General features: G+C 44.6%; 1 protein-coding gene across 4 annotated transcripts in view; it reads right to left on the bottom strand.

The window, feature by feature from the left end:
• The window catches only part of Fry (FRY microtubule binding protein), a 403,165-nt gene that overhangs the window by 80,729 nt on the left and 299,535 nt on the right, over window positions 1-22,901 (bottom strand). For all 4 annotated transcript variants that reach the window (XM_052754591.1, XM_052754592.1, XM_052754590.1 and 1 more), the window contains 11 exons: window positions 21,593-21,753; window positions 20,284-20,394; window positions 18,692-18,846; window positions 17,388-17,487; window positions 16,976-17,147; window positions 14,825-15,081; window positions 13,038-13,184; window positions 10,288-10,456; window positions 8,273-8,363; window positions 3,917-3,999; window positions 539-689 (listed from right to left, as the gene is read on the bottom strand). In XM_052754591.1, the coding sequence (XP_052610551.1) occupies window positions 539-689; window positions 3,917-3,999; window positions 8,273-8,363; window positions 10,288-10,456; window positions 13,038-13,184; window positions 14,825-15,081; window positions 16,976-17,147; window positions 17,388-17,487; window positions 18,692-18,846; window positions 20,284-20,394; window positions 21,593-21,753 (1,597 nt within the window). The remainder of the gene's footprint in view (window positions 1-538; window positions 690-3,916; window positions 4,000-8,272; window positions 8,364-10,287; window positions 10,457-13,037; window positions 13,185-14,824; window positions 15,082-16,975; window positions 17,148-17,387; window positions 17,488-18,691; window positions 18,847-20,283; window positions 20,395-21,592; window positions 21,754-22,901) is intronic.

Genomic DNA, 22,901 nt, shown 5'->3' with positions numbered 1-22,901 from the left:
ACGCAGTGCCTGTCGAGGCCAGAAGAGGGCACTGGGTCCCCCTGGAGCTGGAGCTACAGGTGGTTGGGAGCTGCTATGTGGGTACTGGGAATGGAACCCAGGTCCTCTGCAAGAGCAGCCAGTGCTCTTAACTGCTGAACCAGCTCTCCAGCCCCCCCACCTCCAGATAGCACAGCACAGAGCCCCACTACAAGAAACATCTGTTAAGCTTATCACAGAATGGTAAGCCTTCTAGCAACGAGAGCTGAAGAAAAAGGAGACATTGAAGAGGAGTCCATCTCTTCAAGTTGTATGCAGTCTAACAAGCATCACTGAATTAGTTTCAAGTTTATATCAAGGAAGAACTCAAAGGGTCACAGGCTGATGTTTTACTAAACTCAGCTAATATTCTAGGAGCTGGTTGTAAAGTCAGGGAGGCCCCACTGATTTAAAAAGGGACCTCCTTTAGTGAGACCAGGCCAAAGTCCCTCATCTCCCTGGTAGAGAAGTCCAGTCGAAGCAAAGCGCTCATTTCCCTCTGCCTACACATGCCGCTCACCTGTGCAGTGGCCCGCGTGGAGTGATGGTCTCTGGCAGGTAGTCGACCAAGGGGGCCCAGCATCCTCCAGTGCATGGCATGGGTAAGGGCTGTGGCTGCTTGGCCTCCGTAATAGTTAACAACCAGCTCGTGTAGGGAGAGATTGGATCATCTGGAGGATGAGAAAGACAGGCTGCTTTATTTTCTGGGGAAAAATGACTTGTGAGCACCGTAGTTGGTGTTTTTAGAAAGCATCTTGAAGATGTGTGCTTGTCAAAACAACAACTTACTAAGCGTGACTCACATCATCAAATGAGTTAGAATTAGTTGACTATGTAATTATTTGATTAATTATTACTTGATGATTTATAGTTATTCACTATAGAGCAAAGAAAAATACAGATTTAAAAATGTTCAGTCATGATTCTTGTGAATGGGAAATGTCTTCAATCTTCCCCATTGCACAGAAATGAAGTTCTTTTTAAAAATATATCTATATACATATATATCTATACACACACACACACACACACACACACACACACACACACACACATATATATATATATATATAAAATTTATTTTTATTTTATGTGTACTGGTGTTTTGCCTGCATGTATGTCTGTGTGAGGGTGTCAGATTGTGGAGTTACAGACAGTTGTGAGCTGCTATGTGGGTGCTGGGAATTGAACACGGGTCCTCTGGAAGAGCAGTCAGTGCTCTTGACCACTGAGCCCCCGAAATGCGGTTCTTACGTCTAGTTAGCTCAGAGCAAGAGCCTGAGAGCCATCCTGCATGTCCTTTCATCCCACAACCAGCTCACAGTCACACGACAACAGTAATAAAAACACAAGGGATCGACACAGGCAGGCTCCATGTCAGGCTCTGTCCGACGTACATTGCAACTTAAGAGTGTAATTGGAGTATTTACTGCTATCCCTACTTTATACGAGGACATTGACATGCCAACATGTTCAGAGAGACATGCCTCCCAAACACACACCTTGCATCTGGCCACTCGTGTCCAGCTCTGTCTCTGTGTCTAGTCTGCCCTCCCCTGTCACCACGGCTCGTTACTGTTGTCTCGCTTCTAGTCTCAACCTGTACTCACCCTGTGTTCCGCAGAGAAGCCAGAGCCGTCCTTTGGAAACTTTGGCCATGTGTCTGTCCTTGCTCAACACTCTCCAGAGGTTCCCTTCACACTCAGAAGGAAGCCCACAACCCACACAACGACCTTAGAATCTTTACAAGGCTACCACATTCCTCTTAGGGCTACCTGCCTCCCGTTGCCCACTGCTCACTCCATCTCAGTCATGATGACTTCCTTTCTCTGCTGTGCATGATTAGGTAAGGCTGGCTCCAGGCTCAGGAATTCATTTCTACTGTTCCCCTGACTGGAATGTTCTAGACTCTCTTCTTTACCTCACTCTGTAGGAAGTACATCATGCTTTTTGATTTGGCTGTTTTGAGAAATCGAAAGAAATGATGCGAGGGTGTTTTTCTGACCACGAGGTGTTATCATGCTTTGTTTGACAGGGATCACTAGACCGTCTTGTGGACGACAGCATTCAAGTCAGTACCATGCTTACCAAGCCAATTCCTGCAAGGCAGGGCAATATTCTACCCCAGTCTACAGCCTGCATCCTGAATACAGGGACACACTTCAGAGGATCGACTGCCTGAGGTACAGTACTTCCCTTCACGTGCATCTCACCGTCACAGAGAAGTGCGTGTTGTCACACCATGTTTTCACGTTCTGGGGCAGTTGTCAGAATGCTGTGTAACCTCTTCAAGACTCAATTCAGTAGTTTTGGTGCCTGTCCCGGATCTCGCTCTCTAGACCAGGCTGGCCTTGAACTCACAGAGATCCACCTGGCTCTGCCTCTCAAGTGCTGGGATTAAAGGCATGTACCACTACTGCCCTTTTATTTATTTAAGATTTTTAAAATTTATTTTTATTTCATGTGCATTGATGCTTTGCCTGCATGCATGTCTGTGTGAGGGTGCCAGATCTCTTGGAAATGGACTTACAGACAGTTATGAGCTACCATGTGGGTGCTGGGAATTGAACCCAGGTCCTGTGTAAAAGCAGCCAGTGCTCTTAACTACTGAGCCATCTCTCCAGCCCCTATTTATTTTTATTTATATGTGTGTGTATGCCTGCCTGAACATACGTCTTTGCACCACATGTGTGCAGTTGCCCAAAGAGGCCAGAAGAAGGCACCAGATCCCCCTGGAAATGGAGTTACAGAGGATTATTAGCTGCTAGTATGATGCTGGGAATTGAATCTACTTCTGTTTCTCCAGAGGACCCAGGTTCAATTCCCAGCATCCACATGGCCTTTCACAGTAATCTATAACTCCAGTTCCAGGGGAGCTAACACTCTCTTCTGGCCTCTATGGGTACTGCACACACGTGGTGTATAGACATGCATGCTGGGAAAACACTCATAATGCAAACAATTAGAAATATAACAGTTCTTTAAGAAAGTTCTATAGCACAGACTTGTATCACTGGAGTGTACTTTGTTTCTAGAATTTCTTCAACTCCTAGACAATTTATATTTATACTGACTATATCTACAGAAGCTGTTGAGGCCTCAGACAAAAGCTATGAGTGCATTAATCTTTCTGGTTTATCCAGCTGCTCAAGGCTTAAGGAAATTCTGGTACAAAGCCATCCCCCAGCTTAGCAAGGGTTTCTGAGACTATGCTATGGGGAGTTTCAGTGGGAGATCATACCTTAGCCTGGGACTGTAGATGTACAAGGTTGAAAACTTAAAGTCACGTCCAAGACATTTCCTTTCTTTAAAAAACATTTCTTTAATCAAATTATTTATTTGTTTTTATTAAGTTTGTGTGTGCTCAAGGTGTCCAGAAAAGGGGTTGGATCCCTCCGAGCTAGAGCTGCAGGCCGTTGTGAGTTACCACGTGGGTGCTGGGAACCGAACCCAGGTCCTCGGTAAGAGCGGCCAGTGCTCTTCAGTGTTAAGCCATCTCTCCAGCCCCCAACAATCTTTTCTTTCTTTCTTTTTTAAAAGATTTATTTATTTATTATGTATACAGTGTTCTGCCTGTATGTCTGCCTGCAGGCCAGAAGAGGGCACCAGATTGCATTACAGACAGTTGTGAGTCACCATGGGGTTGCTGGGAATTGAACTCAGGACCTCTGGAAGAGCAGTCTGTGCTCTTAACTGCTGAGCCATCTCTCCAGCCCCCCAACAATCTTTTCAAAGAGCTAATTTCTTACTAGGGTTTCCTCCAACTTGGCATCACCATGGAAAACGCCAAGAATACAGAAGCACAGGACTGGGTAGGCTCTTTGGCCTTTAATAAATGATGAAGACCCTCTCCGATCTAACCCTGTGCAGCTGGAACCCCGCAGCCTTGGGCACTCACTTTTATCTTCATCATACGACCCTCCAGAGCTGTTGCTGTATCTTGACTCCAGGCGAGTGTGAGCTCGGATCACATTGCTAAACCTTCAAAAACAAAACACAGCCAAGAAACAGTGACACGTGTGAATGTGCTCTTGCCCAAAAGCAGGTTCTCCAATTTAGTGGTTGACTTTTTCCTTTTTTTTTTTTTTGGTGTGTGTGTCTTAGTTCTAATGATGGTAATTTTCTTTTTTCCTTCTTCTTCCTCCTCCTCTTTCTTTAGATGGGGCCTTACTGGCTGGCCTGGAACTCCCCATGTAGACCAGGTTGGCCTTGAACTGACAGAGATTCACTTGTTTCTGCCTCCTGAGTGCTGGGATTGTAGGCCAATGCCACCTGAGTTGCTATGTTTTTCTTAAAGGACTATTACAGACATTATACCCGAAACAGTTCCCTTTCAGTTGGGAGGGCCAGGGTCCCCTCTTGCATATAGTAAAAAACCCAAACCTTGGGAGAATAATGAAACTTTAGGATAGCGTTGTGCTCCAACCGCACAATCTAACATCTGTTTCAGAATGAAGATGAGCATGATGCTAAATGTCGCAGACAGGACAGGCTTGCCAGTTGGGCAAACCTGCTGAGCGGCTGAGCAAGGGCAGACACAAAGAAGCAGAAATGCATGCAGCAGTTTCATGAACAATCCAGGGCTGTGAACAAGTTAAAGCTTCCCTCAAAATACTCAGAGAATTTTCAGGAGCGTTAGAGTTGTGAGAGAATGTAATCATATGATTGGAAGGACTTTTCATCTGTTTCTCTTGTGGATTGTTCAGTTAAGGGAAAAGAGCTGGGCTACACTAATGTCACATGCACTGTCTCAATTTGCCTCTCATTTTTGACATAAGTATTATTCACCTTACGAATGGGGAAACTGAGGCTTAATGAGGCTAAACAACTTGTCTGGTGTCAGCCTTAGGGAGGTGACAGTACAAGGGCATGTCCATGCCATGATACTTCTGAGTGGGCAGAAACGGAATTTAAGACTGAGTGGGTGTCTGAGGTGACAGACACCCCAAGGATTCTGATATGATTCGAAAATCAGAATATTGCAATGTGCCTGGTAAATATGTACAATTACTATGTGTCATTGTGTGACTCAGTCCTTAATCACTATTTCTACGGCTGTGACCAAGATGTTTACCCCGAGAACTCCACAAATGACAAAAGAGACTAATAGAAAATATTTTATGCTTTTAAGAAAGTATATTTTTAACTTAGTTTTTATGGTGTGGGTGTTTGCCTGCCAATTGTGTATGTGCACCATGTTCACGCAGTGCCAGTGGAGGCCAGAAGAGGGCGCCAGATACTCAGGAACTGGAGTTACAGATGGTTGTGACCAACCATGTGGGTGCTAGGAATTGAACCCCGATCTCCCACAATAGCAGTGTGTGTTCTTAACCACTGAGCCAGCTCTCCAGCCCAGTTTTATGCTTAGATAGAGATCTGTAGGATGCCTGGCTTCTAGATGCCCAAAGCATTTAAATTAGACCATGCTCATCATTCTGACACAGGTGTGTGGCTCAGTGGAAATATGGCAAAGTATTGTATTTATATTAAATAAAATTTTATGGTGTTAGGAATGGAACCCAGGCCCTTATATGTGCTAGGCAGGAATTCAACCACTGAGGTACATCCCAGCCCCAAATTGGTGTGTCTATTTATTTTACATAAAAGATTCACAGATGATTCCATCCACGTCTTTTTATGTAACCAAAGCAAAGAGCCAAGGCGATGCACAAACATCAGAAAACTCGAGCTGACATAGATGTGTTTCCCTACACGACTGATTGGGCTTTTTGTGCTAGGTAACACGGGATGTAGATGCCCTCAGAGGATGTGGCCTGTCTTAGTTAGGTTTCTATTGCTGTGATAAAGACCACAATCAAAAGCAACTTGGGGAGGAAAGGGTTTATTTTGCTTAGATATTCTGGGTTGTAGTCTATCATCGATGGAAACCAGAGAAGGAACTCAAGGCAGGATCCTGGGGTCAGGAACTGAAGCAGAAGCCATGGAGTAATGCTGTTTACTAGCTGGCTCTCCGTGGCTTGTTCAACCTGCTTTCTTATAGAACTCAGGACCACCTGCCTAGGGATGGCACCACCCACAGTGGGCTGGATCCTCCCACATCAAGAATTAATCAAGTGAACGCTCCACAAATTGGCATAAGGTAAATCTGATGGAAGCACGTTCTCAGTTGAGAGTCCCTCTTCTGACAAAACCCAGCCAGCACATGGAGGAACGGTAAGATTTTAGGAAAAAGAACTGGACACATTCCAGGGAAGGGCGACCGTGTGGTCGTTGTGGAGGTACCAGCCACAAAGCTGCCTCAGGGATTTGTATCTGCTGAGGTGTCCCAGTGCAGCACACAACAGTGCCTGGCTTTATTCTTAGGTATCTGCGAAAGTTGCTTTTCTCCTCAGCCTGTTGTCAGTTATAGTCCTCAGTGACTCCCTCCTCCACTGTCCCACCTTTTGGGACACTGCTCTGGGAATTTACAGAACAGAAGGTTCAGGGCACAGGAGTTTCATAAGAGCCAGGCCACAGAACAGTCTAAGCTGGACTGGATCATCGAAAGTCAGAAAAATGACAAAATGTGATCTTCCCCAGAAGCTCCGTAGTCGTGATTATACTGATAAAGCAGTGGTCTAAACAGCGTACACTGAGCCCAGACATCATTTGGCAAGGGATTAAAAAGCAGGCTGATGAGCCGGGCGGTGGTGGCGCACGCCTTTAATCCCAGCACTCGGGAGGCAGAGCCAGGCGGATCTCTGTGAGTTCGAGGCCAGTCTGGGCTACCGAGTGAGTTCCAGGAGAGGCGCAAAGCTACACAGAGAAACCCTGTCTTGAAAAACCAAAAAAAAAAAAAAAAAGCAGGCTGATGAAAGAAGGCCACATCTGGAGACTTCCATTTTTGCGGAAATGGGGTGTGTTGCCCAGCACCCATGGCTACTGATGAACAGTGGTATACAGTAAGTAGGGTTTGAAAACTTCTCAGGAGGCCCTGGGGATAGGTATCACACACTAGATGGTATTCTCATCTCCTTTATGAGACAGATCTAAAGGGCTCTTAGATAATGTTTATGAAGCCAAGACAAAGCAGAGACAAGTCCCTTTGAGACTGGGGAATACTGGAACCATAATGTAGCCTTAAACTCATGGCAATCCACTGCCTCAGCTTCCTCAGACTGGGATTACAAGGTACTCCAAGGACGATGTCTCTAACAGTGCTATTTGATCTTTATCTTACACAGATAACTGGCTTCTCAATGCTAAAGGCCATCACCAAAATCCCTAGGCAGGACACTAATGGTATAAAAATGACTTTATAACAAGATGTTAATATATAAAAACAGAGAGGCTTTCTATCAAAAGAAGATGGGAAACTCAGGCTACAAAACACATGATTAAAATTTTATGTAGTAGGGCCAGAGTAGGGCTCAGTGGTTCCGGAAGACCTCAGGTTTTTGTTTTGTGTTTTTTTGAGACTGGGTTTCACTGTCCTGGAGATCACTCTGTAGACCAGGCTGGCCTTAAACTCACAGAGGGAGGGTGGGAAGGAGAGGGAACAAATGTACACATATGCTTCTGTTAGGATATGATGTAGCCAGTTGGGGCCTATGCCAAAGCCCACAGTGTGCTGTTTAGAATACCAGCTCCTAGAACTAACTAAACCTCTTCCCTTAGGAGTTAGCCTGTCTCAGGATTTGCTACAGTAACAAAAGCCGATTATACAATGTTGCTGCAGAGAATTTACCTCAAGACATTTTAAAAAATCATGCAATAATTAGGTTTGAAAGCTTCACATGCCAAGTCTCCCCTAATTTCAAATGGTCTATGCCCACTAGCAGAACAATGTTTTTTTTTAAAATTCCACAAAGATTTACTTATGTTTATTTTCTGCAGATGAGTGTTTGCCTGTATGTATGTGCATGCAGTACCCATGGAGGCCAGAAGAGGACGCTGGATCACCCAGAACTGGAGTTACAGATGGTTGTGAGCTGCCATGTGTGTGCTTGTGACAGAACTTGGGTCTTCTGAAGCACACAGCTGGTGCTCTTAACCACTGGCCATCTCTTCCACCTCCGTCCAGTGGTTTTTAATGATGCCCAAGTATAAGTGGAACTCAGCCACCAGAACACTGTCTTTCTCTCTGATGCAGGATGCATCTTTAGGGATACATCGGGCAGGGTTGGGAAGTCAGTCTGTGTTCCTAAGCATAAAGATGGGCTTCAGTTTGCGTGAATTTAGGAAACTTCGCTAACGCGTGTAGATACCTTTGCTGAAAGTTAGAACGGACCGTCAGCCAAATGCGTGCACTGACCTGTCATCAGACTCTTTCAGGATCTTGCTCTCCTCGGGGTCTGGGAAACTGTCTTGACCCGCGACTACGGTGTTACTGCTCGAGGTGGTTCCTGCAGAAAGGATTAGGAGGCATCAGAGACAGAGCATGCCGAGGGGGGCAGGCTCAAGTCGTAGGTAGTTCAGGAAAGGATTCCCTGTAAAATCCCCTGCTTAACAGTCTTCATATCTTCCGTACCGTCTCAGAAGTCCACAGCATCGAGTTCTAGACCCCTGCTTTGGCCAAACCTGATTCCTTCTTCCTCATAAAATGAGGGTGTAACATTCTTAGAAGTTTCTAGTCTCAGGTCATGGCCTTATAAAGAGGTGGGTCTGCTGCAGCTAGGCCAGAATTTCTTTTATCACTGCCACTTTAGACACTGCTACCCAGCCCAGGCTGGCCTTCAGTTAATGACCCTGCTTCCTCTGCTCCTCCAGCACTGGGATCACAGGCAGGCGCCACTGTATCATGCTCTGTTAGTGTTTCTGGGTCCAGGAATTATTCAACTAATGGTATGTAAGGAAAGCTAAATAGCTTTCTGACCCCTAGGCTAGTGTCTCTCTGAAAACAAACAAACAAACAAACAAAAACAAAACTCAAAAAACAAAGGACTTCACTAAGAAGTAGGATCAAGAGAGAGCCCAAGAGAGTAAGAGAAGTCAGTGTTGAAGATAGACTCGGTATTAAGTTAACTGAAGGGAAGCCTCAGGAAACTGAGGGAAGTAGTATATATTTCATGAAATGAACAGATACTAATTGAGAGAAAGAAATGACACACTGTGAGCATCTGTTATTCAGAATTCATGGGGTCAGGAATGTTTCTGATTTTAGCTCTTTTGGATTTGTGTTCGCATGACGGAACTGTCTTAGGGGTGAGACACAAATCTAAGCACGAAATTCAATTCTGTTTTATGTGTCCTTTATACACAGTGTTTAAAGATAATTTTTTGTTTGTTTATTTGTTTTTCGAGACAGGGTTTCACTGTGTAGTTTTGGTGCCTGGTCCTGGATCTCACTCTGTAGTCCAGGCTGGCCTCGAACTCATAGAGATCTGCCTGGCTCTGCCTCCCAAGTGCTGGGATTAAAGGTGTGTGCCACCACCACTCTGCTTTAAAGGTAATTTTATATCATGTTTTTAACAATAAGAAACAACGACTTGGGGCAGGAGGGATGGTTCAGTAGTTAGGACCACTTTCTGTTCTTGCAGAGGATCTGGGTTTGGTTCCAGCACCCACATGGCAGGTCACAACCATCCTTACCTCCAGTTTCGGGATCTAATGCCCTCTTCTGGCCTCCAAGGGCACTGAGTGCACATGGTACACATACACATACATAGGTGATATAAACAATAAAAATAATAAATCTTAAAAATAATGAGAAAAGTTTGTACACACTGAACTTTCATATTGGGTGGTCATGCCAGTACTCAAAAAATTTCAGATTTCTGAGCACTTTGGATTTCATGGAATGTTCTAGTCAATCCTGAGAGAATATTAGCAAAGAGAATCCATTATGGTATACACAAAGTTCAGAACCAAGATTCCTAAGTGACTGCAGTGTCCCGGTTGGGATCCATTTAAAGTAAAATAGGTTCTGTGGTAGGGAAGCCACTGGGTCACTGATTCATGATTATCCTTACCGAGTCTTTTGTTAATCCAATTACAATGTGCTGAGGGTCTCGGAGAGAACTTTTGTTTTGTTTTGTTTTGTTTCGTTTTGTTTTGTTTTTCGAGACAGGGTTTCTCTGTGTAGTTTTGGTGCCTGTCCTGGATCTCACTCTGTAGACCAGGCTGGCCTCGAACTCACAGAGATCCAACTGGCTCCACCTGCCGAGTGCTGGGATTAAAGGCATGTGCCACCGCTGCCTGGCCTTCGGAGAGCTATTCTTAAGCAATCTCTTAAATGAACACATTGCCAGGAAAATGAATAGTAAGACCTACTCAAACCTGTTCAGTGCGCTGCCTGACAAGATGTGTGCCCAGGTGGCCTGTCCCTACCTGAAGCAGCGGCTGAGGCCTTGCTGCTGGCTGTGAATCGATAGAAAGGCGGATTGTCACAGTGCTGGACGATGGGGTTCACTGGCTCTGTCTGCTGCAGCTCAAAGAGAAGTTCTTCCATAGTCTGGATGGTGTTGTTCCGGCACAAGTATATTGCCACCTTTTTGATCTAGGAAGAAGAAGATAAAGGAGGATGTACTTACTCTCAGAGCTCTCTGCTAGAGAATCACTCATCTCGAAACACACTGGCAACTGTTAATCGGACAACTAACCTTTGCTGTCCTGGGGTGATCTTAGTGTTGGGGTTAAAACCTCACTACACAGGTCCTGCGGGCCGCAAGAATATATTACAGAGATTCAGCTGGACATTAAAGCATCCAGTTTTTAATACTTTAGCTGTCTTCAGCTATGAAATTCTTGTGTGCCCAAATACTAAAGACCATTTTAGCAAACAGCTAAGCTTCTCAGACACTGTTCCACCAGGTACGAACTCCCCCGCTGAGCCTAGGAGACCAGCAGGCTGTAGATGCACAGCTTTGTTTCCTGTGCAAATGAAGTGCAGACTATCCCCTTTCTCCAGGCCTAGGGTCATGGCGGAGAGATTGACTGAGGACAATAGGGCTTTTTACATAACCAGGTGCAGTAAGGACTGGAGCGGAATTCCAGGGGAGACATAGAACACGTGGCCAGAGAGAGGAGAGGAAGACAGAGGTTCTGTAGAAGGTAAAGCAGATCTCTTGTAGAGTGTATCTGGGCCAGGGGTAAGGAGCCAGGATATAGATGGAGGAGGAAGGAACAGAGGACGAAGATGAGGTCAAAAGCATAGGAGCTAACTAAAACTATGAGGACAGGAAAACTGGGCACAGAGAGGAGCCGAGTGTGAGGACAGGGCTGAAGCTGTATAGATAGAATTTTGTCATAGAGGAATAAAGTTTACAGACTAAAGAGCATAGTGTTCGTAGATTCCTTTTCCACAGATACTCCACGCCATATGTAGCATCTTTCCAGGACTCTGGGAGGAATTTTCTCAGGGCAGGAACTTGGGAAAATTCTGCTATCCATCACACAAGTACATTCATTAGTAGCTCAATTTTTAAACCATTACTCTTAGGGTGAACTAAGTCAATTTAAGCCAAAAACATTTCAAGATTTCTCTGGCATCTGGTGGCACAAGGTACTTCTATGACAAAAATGATTTTATTGTGTCTACTCTGGGAAAATCACTGCTTTTTTTTTTTAAACTAAAAATGGAGTACAGTCTCCTCCTGTGGTGGTTTGGATGAGAACCATAGTCTCGTAGGTTTGAATGTTTGGTCCCCAGTTGGTGGAACTGTTTGAGAAGGATTAGGAGGTGTGGCTTTGTTGGAGGAGGTGTGTCACTAGGGGTGGGCTTTGAGGTTTCAATGCCAGGACCGTGTCTCCCCCTTTTTCTTCCTGCTGCCTGTGGATCTGGTTGTAAAGCTCTCAGCTACTGCTCCAGCACCACATCGGTCTACTTCCTGCCATGATGATCACGGGCTAACCCTCTGAAACTGTAAGCAAGTCCCCAGTTAAATGCCTTCTTTATGAGAGTTGCCCTGGTCATGCCGTCTCTTCACAGCAACAGCACGGTAACCAGGACAACTCCCACCTTCTTTGTCACTCGAAACAAATAAGTTCTAGTTGTCTGTGAAGTCCTCGGTTTTAAAAACAACAAGATTAATGTGTCATACAAGTGCAGGCCTCAATGTCTAACCCTACGGCCATGTGCGCAGCAGGGCCAAAGCAGTTCAGAACAACAGGGAGTCAGAAACTCACAGAAACACACAGAGAAGCCAAGTGAGTCTGTGAGAAACTGACGTTGTTCTGCTGATCCACCATCCACGGGTACAAACAGCATATACCATAAAGATGTCTCTGCTTTGTTTTCTCTCCTATCACCTACTATTGGAAAGACAAATCTAGTTGGGGCTGGAGAGATGGATCACTGTTTAAGAGCACTGGATGCTTTTGGGGGAAGATCAGAGTTCAATTCCCAGCACCCACATAGTGGCTCACAACCATCTGTAACTCCAGTTCTAGGGGATTCAATGCCCTCTTCTGGCCTCCATTAGTACTGCATGCACACTCTGTGCACATACACGCATGCAGGTAAACTCTCATCCACCTAAAATAAAAATAAATAAATCTTTCTTTTCTTTTCTTTTCTTTCTTTCTTTTTTTTTTCTGGAGCTGAGGATCAAACCCAGGGCCTTGTGCTTGCTAGGCAAGTGCTCTACCACTGAGCTAAATCCCCAACCCCTAAATAAATCTTAAAAGAAGAAGAAGAAGGAGAGGGAGAAGAAGAGGAAGAGGAAGAAGAAGATCCCAGGTCTGCTGTCTTTTAATTTTGTTTCAATAATGTCAAGATGCAAACCAGGAGCATTTTTTTTTTTTTGTTAGTAATGATGTCATCTTTTACATTTAGCTTCTTTTGTATTGCTGCTGTTTATAAAGGAAGCTTTGATAACTGTCAGAAAAATCATCCTTAGTTCACAGGTCTCTGTATCCTGTAACTTAATCTGAGGGGTGACAGGTGCCCCTGACAGTAGCACCTGAAGCTCGTGTTGGAGGGAAGGAAGGAAGAGCTTTCCTGTATCACCTGGATGAGCCCCTTCAAGGGATCTGCAGGATTTGGAAACCAGACCTGTGTTATAGCAGGATCCAAGAGTATTTGTTGCAAACAGCAGGGGGAGCCCCAGCAGGAAAGAGCAGTCCTGGACGTTACTCACATAGGGCAGGAGGACGGTGTCGCTGCTGACCCCGCACAGACTGATGAGGAACTGGAGCGTGATTCTCAGGTTGTTACTCCATTTCTCGTTGTTGGCCAGCGCATTCCAAGCATTTTCCATTTCTGGTCCCGGGACTTCATCGCCATACTAACACAAACGAGAGAAAGTGGCCAGCATGAGCGTGTGCAGAACGCAAGTTGGTTTGAAGGTTATGATTGGTTAAAATCATTAGGAGGGGAAAAGGAACATTCAATAAAAAAAATACCATTTTTGGGGGTGGAGAGCAATTTATAATACATAGATCTGTTACATGAAGTACCTATATAAGCATTTTTTTAAAACGATAGGCCATTTTCCCCCAAAACACATGATATCTGTCTATCTATCTGTCTATCTATCTATCTATCTATCTATCTATCTATCTATCTGTCTGTCTGTCTATCTATCTGTCTATCTATCTACCTACCTACTTATCTATATATCATCTATTTGTCTATCTATGTATCTGTGTATCTATCTATCTATGTATCTATCTATCTATCTATGTATCTATCTATCATGTATGTATGTATGTATGTATGTATGTATGAATGTATCTATCTATCTAAAATTTGCATCACAACCCCCCCATTCTTCAGTTGCAGTGCTGGGCATGTGAACCCTGGGCTTTTTGCATACAATACAAGAGTTCTACTCCAAGAGACATCCCCAGTTCTCATCATAACGCTTTTTTTAATTAAAAAAAAAATTTTTTTTTGAGACAGGTTTGTGTGTGTGTGAGTGTGTGTGTGAGTGTGTGTAACAGCTCTAGTTGTCCTGGAACTCCCTCTGTAGACCAGAATGGCCATGAACTCACAGAGATCCGCCTGCCTCTGCGACCCAAGTGCTGGGATTAAAGGTGTTCGACACCATTGCCTGGCTTCCACAACCATTTTTTTTTTTTTTTTTTTTTTTTTGGTTTTTCGAGACAGGGTTTCTCTGTGTAGCTTTGCGCCTTTCCTGGAACTCACTTGGTAGCCCAGGCTGGCCTCGAACTCACAAAGATCCGCCTGGCTCTGCCTCCCGAGTGCTGGGATTAAAGGCATGCGCCACCACCGCCCGGCTCATAACCATTTTTTAAATGCACCAGACACATTATTTTTATTTTCTTATTTTTTTAAAGCAAATGATGGTGGCCAGGTTTACCAGCTCCTCTGAACCCACACTTACCTACTTACACAATGATTGTTAACTCACAAAATTATCAGACTAGAAAATAGGAATAGAATCCAGGTCCCCTGCGGGCGCAACTGAACCAGGAGTGTGTTACATGAATGCAGTATTATCTTTCTTTACTAAATACTGAAAAAACAGGAAGTTTATCCTAGCAACATCATAAACACCTTTTTCTTTTTTAAAACATGTCTCGGCCAGGTGGTAGTGGCGCACGCCTTTAATCCCAGCACTCGGGAGGCAGAGCCAGGCGGATCTCTGTGAGTTCGAGGCCAGCCTGGTCTCCAAAGCAAGTTCCAGGAAAGGCGCAAAGCTACACAGAGAAACCCTGTCTCGAAAAAACCAAAAAAAAAAAAAAAAAAAAAGTCTCATGTAGCCCGGGCTGGCCTCAAACTCACTATGTAGCCAAGGATGGTCTTGCCCTCTAGACTCTCCATGTCTGGTATTATAAATATTTGTAAGTAGAGAGTTCAAGGGCATTCAGTGTACTGGTAAAAGTCATTTTGTTGGGTTTGTGGCAAAGGTCTTGTGAGGCCAGGGCTCTGCTACTGGTGGAATCGTGCTAATTGAGTTACCTTGGCTGTCATGTACATGAGGTTATTCAGGACCAGTGACGTGGCCTCTGGAGAGCCCCAGCCATTCCCTTTTAGCCCATGAGAGGTGGTCACTTCTCCTTCCCGGTCCTTGACCTCGTCCTCAGGGCTGCTGGGACTTGACCCTGGGAGTAGGAGTCTGCTGTCCACCAGTTCAATGTTGTGTAGCCATGGTAGCAGGTAGGTGAGCATGATCTGTCGTCCATTTGGGTGTGTCGTGGGGAATCTCTGGCTCACCTCTGAAGAGACAGGGCAAAGGAGAGCGACACGTTACTCTCTAAAACAAACTCAACAGGAACACCAATGTACTGATCCAACAGCAGTTTGCACTTACTAAAAGGATTGCCAAATATAATAGCTATCCAGGATTGTAACATCACAAAAGTAAGGCTCACCCCGATCCCCTGTGTACAGGAAAGTGTCTCAGGGGCAGGCCAGGCTGGTAGAAAGCCTCACAAGTTCAAACACACTGTTAGTGGAAAAGGAGTAACAAAGTGTACAGAGTAAGGAACTGGGGGTGGAGTCAGCGGGACATGTGGTGAATCCCATCTCCGCCATATCCTGACTGCGTGGGCGGCTGTGTGCTCAGCCACTTAGGTGACCTCTCTGCTCTTCCCTCTGCTGCTCAGGAAAATAAGAGCAATCCCCTACGCCTGGCCTCACAATGCACAGCTGCCAGGGACAGAGACCCCAGCAGTGAGTGGGAAACACCGCACAGATGTGGTGCTGTGTAGCTGAAGAACCGCAGTGCAGAGGACAAGCTGGGTAAGGGTAAGGTGGGCAGAGGCAGGGGTGGCTGAGGAGGATTGGGGCTAAGGCACATGGGGTGCAGGTGGAAGATGAGGTGCATTCTGGGACACAGTCTGCCTCCTGGTAAGGTGTCACATGAATTTAGGCAGCAAAAGCACCTTTTCAGACCCGATTCTTACAAAAGTTATTCGTGACAATTGCTAGGACAAGTTTTTGGTTTTTTTTTTTTTTTTTTTTTTTTTGGTTTTTCGAGACAGGGTTTCTCTGTGTAGCTTTGCGCCTTTCCTGGAACTCGCTTTGGAGACCAGGCTGGCCTCGAACTCACAGAGATCCGCCTGGCTCTGCCTCCCGAGTGCTGGGATTAAAGGCGTGCGCCACCACCGCCCGGCCCAAGTTTTTGGTTTTTTTTGAGACAGGGTTTCTCTGTGTAGTTTTGGTGCCTGTCCTGTATTTCGCTCTGTAGACCAAGCTGGCCTCGAACTCAGAGTTCCGCCTGGCTCTGCCTCCTGAGTGCTGGGATTAAAGGCTTGCATCACTGCCGTCTGGCGACAAGTTATTTTTTTTAAAACAACACTATAATAATATAAAATATAATAAGACTATATCATTTCTAATATCATTACCAATCAAGTAAGTAATTAAGAGCTATTTTAAGTATATTTTTCCATATAATATAATTTCTTTGGGATATACATACATACTATACTATATATACACACACATATAATATTTATGTTTTTTATATATATGTATATATGTATATTTACTGACCTAAGAATCTTTTGCATTTGTCAAGTACACATTCATAGTTACATTGCTTTAACTAATAATGTTATTTAAAAATATTCTTGAGCTGAGTGGTGGTGGCACACGCCTTTAATCCCAGTACTTAGGAGGCAGAGGCAGGTGGATCTCAGTGAGTTCGAAGCCTGCCTGGTCTACAAAGTGAGTTCCAGGACTGACAGGACTGTTATACAGAAAAACCCTGTCTCTAAAAATAAAAAACAAAAACCAAACAAACAAAGTTTCTTGAGGGGGCTGGAGAGATGGCTCAGTGGTTAAGCGCACTGGCTGCTCTTCCAGAGGACCTGGGTTTAAGTCCCGGCATCCACAGGGCAGCTCCTAACTATTTGTAACTCCGGTCCCAGGGGATCTGACGCCCTCTTCTGGCCTCCATCAGCACTACGCTCACACACAACCAGGCAAACACATAAAATACTCATGAATTTGCTTCCATACGTAGCTAGGTTGAGCCCTTAGCGATTCTGACCCACAAACTTAGCACTGATGTCCGACACTAAAACTACAATAGGCTCAAAAAAGGAAAACTGCTTAGAGCGGGAGACATGGGGACATACGTCACGGCTGACGCCTGGACGGTACCTGAGAAGAGGGGAAGAGTAAGCTCGGGGTACATCCGGGCCAGTTCACAGGACAGGAGGGCTAGAGACATGCTGTAGAGAGGAGGCAGCGGCCCGTGCGTTCCATACAGAATGCTGCCAGGTCTTTGTTCAGCCACTTTCTTGGAGTGCACAAAAAGCTTTGCTTCAAGGATCTGTGAGGAGTTAAGAAACAAGCTAAGAAAATGTTACCTGCATACCTCAGGAATATTTACATTTAACCAAGATTGGTAATACCGTGACAAATTGGTTTATCTTCATAAAGAATCATTTAACTACTGTGTCTGGAGGACACGGCATACATGCTTCCTCACTCTTCACATGACACACAGAAACGAATAAATGTGTTCTGAGTTCAAGGATGGAACTTTTGCACATGGGCGAATGATACATGCCTGCATGAGCTGCATGGAGACTTCGTAAATCTCTCTGTTGGTGTCAGAGGCCTTGAAGAGAACAAGGTTCAGCAGGGTCACTATGTCAAAGGGATAGTTCCTGGGAAAAAAATAGTAAAACACACGGCATAGTGATAAGACAGACTGGCTGGTACACTAGACAGACCGTCGCCTCTCGAAAGTCTAGGGGGGGAGCACATCTTTAATTCCAGCACTTGGGAGGCAGAGGCAGGTGGATCTCTGCGAGTTTGAGGCCAGCCTGCTCTACAGAGTGAGTTCCAGGACAGCCAGAGCTACACAGAGAAACTCTGTCTCAAAAAACAAAATAAAACAATCCAACCAAAAAGGCTAGGTGGCACATTCACTTGGGTCCTTTCAACTGACACTGCCCTGTCTTTTTTGGAAAGACTCCTTTATTTGTGGATTTTTATGTGTATCTGAGTATATGTAAGTAAATCATATTCAAGTGCCCAAGGAGCTCAGGAGCATCCAATCACCTGGAGCTGGAGTTACAGAAGGCTGTGAACTCCATGACGTGGGTGCTGCGTACTGGATTTGGGTTGTCTGCAACGGTAGTACATGCTCTTAATTGTGGAGGTGTAGTAGCACCGTCTCTACAGGAAGCTTTTGGAGTATAAACCCCAACTGTACTCTAGTCTTTCCCCTTTCCTAAATCATATGCTCTCTCTCTCAGTTTATACAACTCGGGGAGCTTAACTAGCTATGGCATCATCACACTTACTAAGGTGTAGTGCCCAACAGCTTCATGGACTCGCTTGTTATATAATAAGGATGGTGGTTTTAGAAGCATAATCTTTGGGTTGGTGTGTGGCTCAGTGGTGGAGGGCATTTTTAGCATGCTTGAGGCCCTGGGTTCAAAACAGCACGTTTCCAAATAAGTGTAATATTCAGACTCCTCCTTTCTGATTTCTTTCTGAAGTTTTGAGCAGAGGGGATTTAAACAGTTCTGTGTTTCCTGGGTTTGATTTGGTGGGCAGCTGGTTAATGGGCTCACAGTTAACATGATCAGGACACTTGTCCACATGCTTTTAATTCCTTCAGTGTATCGTCTACATTATTTTCAAATTCTGATCTCACACTTCACTGTGACTGTCTGGGTACTTCAAACACTGTGAGAACCATCTCCTGATCAAATGGAATTAGCGATATCATGGAAACTCCTGGGCTCTCACAGGATCCACTCTGAAGATAATTACCCAGCAGTCAGTCACCCGTTCCTCTCACATCGTGGAGAGCAAGCGTTACCATGATTGCCACTAACCACTAATTCTGACAATTCGTACCTGTTTCCACACACGGTTGCTATGGCTTTGAAGCAGCCGGACGCAAGTTGGTAGGAACCTGTGTAGCATCGGTCGATGGCCCAATTAAAAAGGTTTATTTGGTCAGGATTAAGTTCCAGTAACAAGATGACAACTTCACAGCCAAGCTGATGAACCTGGGGACATGGAATAAGTCGGTTATTCCTGGTTCATGAGAAAACAGTCCAGCGAAATACATGGTTAATATATCTGAACAGAAGCGAGTGAGAGTGCTCTCTGGGGTTGATCTTTATACCACACACTTTTCCTTAAGGGGACACAATGGAGTGATGCCCGCCAGGATGCAGACTCCATCCTACTCCAGGAAGGTAACACAGACTGCCACGGTGGAGACTCCATTCCCCTCAGAAGGGAATACTGCCTGCCTCTTTCTGAAGTCATCTTCTTGGCAGTTGCAATCAGGTCAAAATGGAAGGCTTATGTATTTGTTATATCAATAGCTTGAGTTTGAAATGCCCCTACAGGCTCATGTTTTGAATGTTCCAGCTGGGAGGACTATTTGAGGCTGTGGAGCTTTTAGCAGGTGGGGCCTGGCCGGCAGAAGTCTGTGGCTAGGTGTGGGTCTTTGAAGGTTATACCTAATCCCGGTTTTTGTCTGGCTCTCTCTGCCTGCTTCCAAGTCGACATCACAGGAGTAGTCTTAGTGGCATACTCTGGTGGCCATGCCTTTCTCACAGGACAATAATTTCTTTTTCTTCCTTAAAGTGTTTCTGTTTGTCATTTTGTCACAGGAACGGAAAAGTTACTAATGCAATGTTCATTATTATTAAAAATTTCCCCTAGTTAATTTCTGTCCTATTTTTTTTCTGAGTTGGTTATTTCTTTTACTAACTTTTTGTGATAAATAGGTCATAGGTTACCAGTCCTTTATACATTTATATTTTTTTAATACATTTCATTTCAAGGAAGGCTTTATTTACAAATCACTAACTTAATATTTTCATTATGTTTCACTTAAAGAGGCTTTCTAGTTGTCATGGTTATTTACTTTGACTTACTGGCTATCTGGAAGTATGTATTTTTTAAAAGATTAATTTCAATTACACGTGTGTCCGTCTCTCTGTGCGTCTGTGTACGTGCATATGGGTGATGGAGGAGGCCAGAGGAGGATACTGGATTCCGTGGGGCGGGAGTTCCAGGTGGTGGTAAGCTGCCCAACGTGGCCAGTGGGAACTGAAGTCAGGTCCTCTGCAAGAGCAGCCAGCCCTGTTCAGTGCGGAACCACCTCTCTCCAGCTTCCGGGGAGTACATTTTAATTATATTTAATTACTCATTACTAGTTTAATGATACTGAAACTAAAGAATGTAGTTTGTATTCAAATTACGTGAACTGTTTTGGGACTCACTTTATGATTCAGTTTGTGGTCAGTTTGGGTAAACAATGCTGAACTTTTGGGCCCGGCACGTCACAGCACGATGTACCTAAGTAAACATCTGAACTCATGCAGCTGTGGGGGAAAGGGGGTATGTGTACCTTGCTTACGTTGCAGAAACTCAATCCATGAAGAACCTCAAAAATGCTGAAAAGCAATACATTTCTGACTCATACTTACTCGTAAATCCTGACAGGCCAGAATATTGTCGAGCCACTTATACAGATAGCCATCCGGAGAGAGGCCGACATTGTCAAAAACAGGGCCACAGCATAGCACTGCGGACATGGCCTGGAATTAGAAACGGTAACACCTTGAGACGGAACCTGGAGCACCAAACAGAGCCGGTACCCAACTGGCTTCAAAGAACTCGGCAGGCAGATCTGGGGGCTGCCTTTGTTTTATCTCAGAAAGTCTCACTGTTTAGCCCAGCTTAGCCTTGAACTTGCAATCCTCCTGCCTCAGCTGCCCCAGTGTTGGGGTCACAGGCGGGCACCACCGTGCCTGGATTGATGGCAGTTCTTTAGTAACAGCTGTTCCTCCAGGGTTTTGAAAGTATGCCTTAGCAGAGTCAATAAAAATTCCTCAACCAGATTTCAATTTTAAAAATAAAAGTTAAAAAGCTATAGCTTCGGGGACATATGCATTTGTGATTGTAATGCATTTTGTAAAGAAAGAATAAAACAAAATGACTATTTTACAATAACTCAAATCAAATTTCTTTCAGTTGTTTCCAGTTAGTTAATTCTGCTTAAAGGTAAAGCTAGCTGTTTGTATTTTGCATAGTACTAAAATACTTGTCATCCTTGATCCAAAGTTAAAAAAAATCGAGAATATAAACTTTAGATCCTTCAGGGGAGGACGGTAGGGGATGGTGGGAGTAAGAAGAGGAGATTTTGACTAACCTGTGCTTGGCAGGACAACTGACTGGCAGGGCAGCCATGTATAGGCACCCCATGAGTTGCACCCAAGCATCAGCTGATAACTTATGGTGCAGACGCCAGCTGATACAGTTACAATGACAGCTGACAGTAACTCCTCTAAAGGACACTAGGCTGCAAGACCGGACAACAGTTTGAATGAGAAATGACCCTCCACAGGCTAACATAGTCCAACACTTGGTCCTCAAGGGGGTGGCACTGTTGGTTGATTATGTTTTCCCCCCTCTTAGGTTGGAAGTTAATTAGTAACATTTAGTAACCTCAGGGGTAAACAGGCAAAATTGTTCTGTTCACACAGAAGAAACACTGGATAAAAGCAGTAACTTGACAACGTTTTGCAATTGTGAGCCCAACTGAAGTGCTTATGCATTTGCACACGTCTTCAGTTACGCATTTGGAATTACTGCATTTATATTGACATGTGTGTGCACATATCCATTTTTATTATATCTGTATGTATATTTTATTGTATTATATTGACTATTTTAGCTATTTTTAAGGCATGGCTGCTGGCTTCAGAAAGGAGACCCCCAATGCTGCGAACCCACCTTTAAGGCACAGTACTGGTATCTGGTGATCTGGTGGTTCCTGTCACTGTACCGATCCAGAGGTGTGAACATGATGCTGAAGGGCCCCGCCCACTGGCTGAACAAGATGAAGAGGTGATGCCTCAGGCTTTGCTGGGGGAAGAGAAACCTCCTGTGGTGAACTAGAGAGAGCAACAGAGAACCAGGGTCGGTTAGACGGAACACAATCGTAGCACCATTGAACGTTATTCTCAAGTTGTGGGGGAAGGAAAAAGTTCCACTTTTCCTAAAGTTTTTTTAAAAAAAGTTTTAAATCGTGTGTATATATGTTTTTCCGTGGGTAGGTAGGTGTACATGAGTGCAGGTGCCCACAGAGGCCAGAAGAAAGTGTTGGAGCATCTAAAACTGGAGTTCACGTGGATGCGGGCTGCCTGATACAGGTGCTGGGGCCAAACTTGCCAGAGCAGTACTGAGCCAATCTCTCCATCCCTGAGGACTGACTGTTCCTTCCTGTAAGTCAGCTGAAACTGGGGCTAGAACCTGGGGCTTTGCGCATGCTCAGCACATGCTCTCCCAGTGAGCGACACCACCAGCCCCCTAACTCCTGTTTTCCTTAGCTGCAGAAGGTTGGCTTTTCAAATACATTGTAACACAAGCCTCCTTTCTGTGTGTGTACCCTTCACACTCAAAGTAGGAGGAGAGATAGACACCATGACCTGCAGACACTCTAACTCAGTGGTTCTCAGCCTTCCTAACACTGTGACCCTTTAATACCGTCCTTCATGCTGTGCTGACCCCCAACCATAAAATCATTTTGTTGCTACTTCATCACTGTGATTTTGCTGTTGTTATGAATCATAATGTATATATCAAATATACAAGATATCCAATACTTGACCCCAAAGCGACCATGACCCACAGGTTGAGAATCACTGCTGTAATTGATCTTTCCACTTAACTTTTGTGTATATAGAATGAATTCTTGTGACCACCGCTCCCTGTTATTAGGGAGAACATAGTGGAATATAATATATGCTATTTCAAAAACATGTACTTCACATTACTGAAGAAGTTAAGTTTAAATTGTAGTTTAAGGCCCTTAAAGATGAGGTGGACCAATACAGTTAATAACAACATCAAAACAACAAAAGACACATTAGCTGAGGTTTTTTTTTTTTGAAGGGAGGGAGAGGAGTTTTCGAGACAGGGTTTCTCTGTGTAGCTTTGCGCCTTTCCTGGGTCTCACTCTGTAGACCAGGCTGGCCTGGAACTCACAGAGATCCGCCTGGCTCTGCCTCCCGAGTGCTGGGATTAAAGGTGTGTGCCACCA

Source organism: Peromyscus californicus, unplaced genomic scaffold (assembly GCF_007827085.1).
Source record: "Peromyscus californicus insignis strain IS unplaced genomic scaffold, ASM782708v3 Scaffold_2__1_contigs__length_46816999, whole genome shotgun sequence".
Lineage (NCBI taxonomy): Eukaryota > Metazoa > Chordata > Mammalia > Rodentia > Cricetidae > Peromyscus > Peromyscus californicus.
The sequence above is the reverse complement of the archived record's forward strand: the minus strand, read 5'-3'. Positions and strand labels throughout refer to the sequence as shown.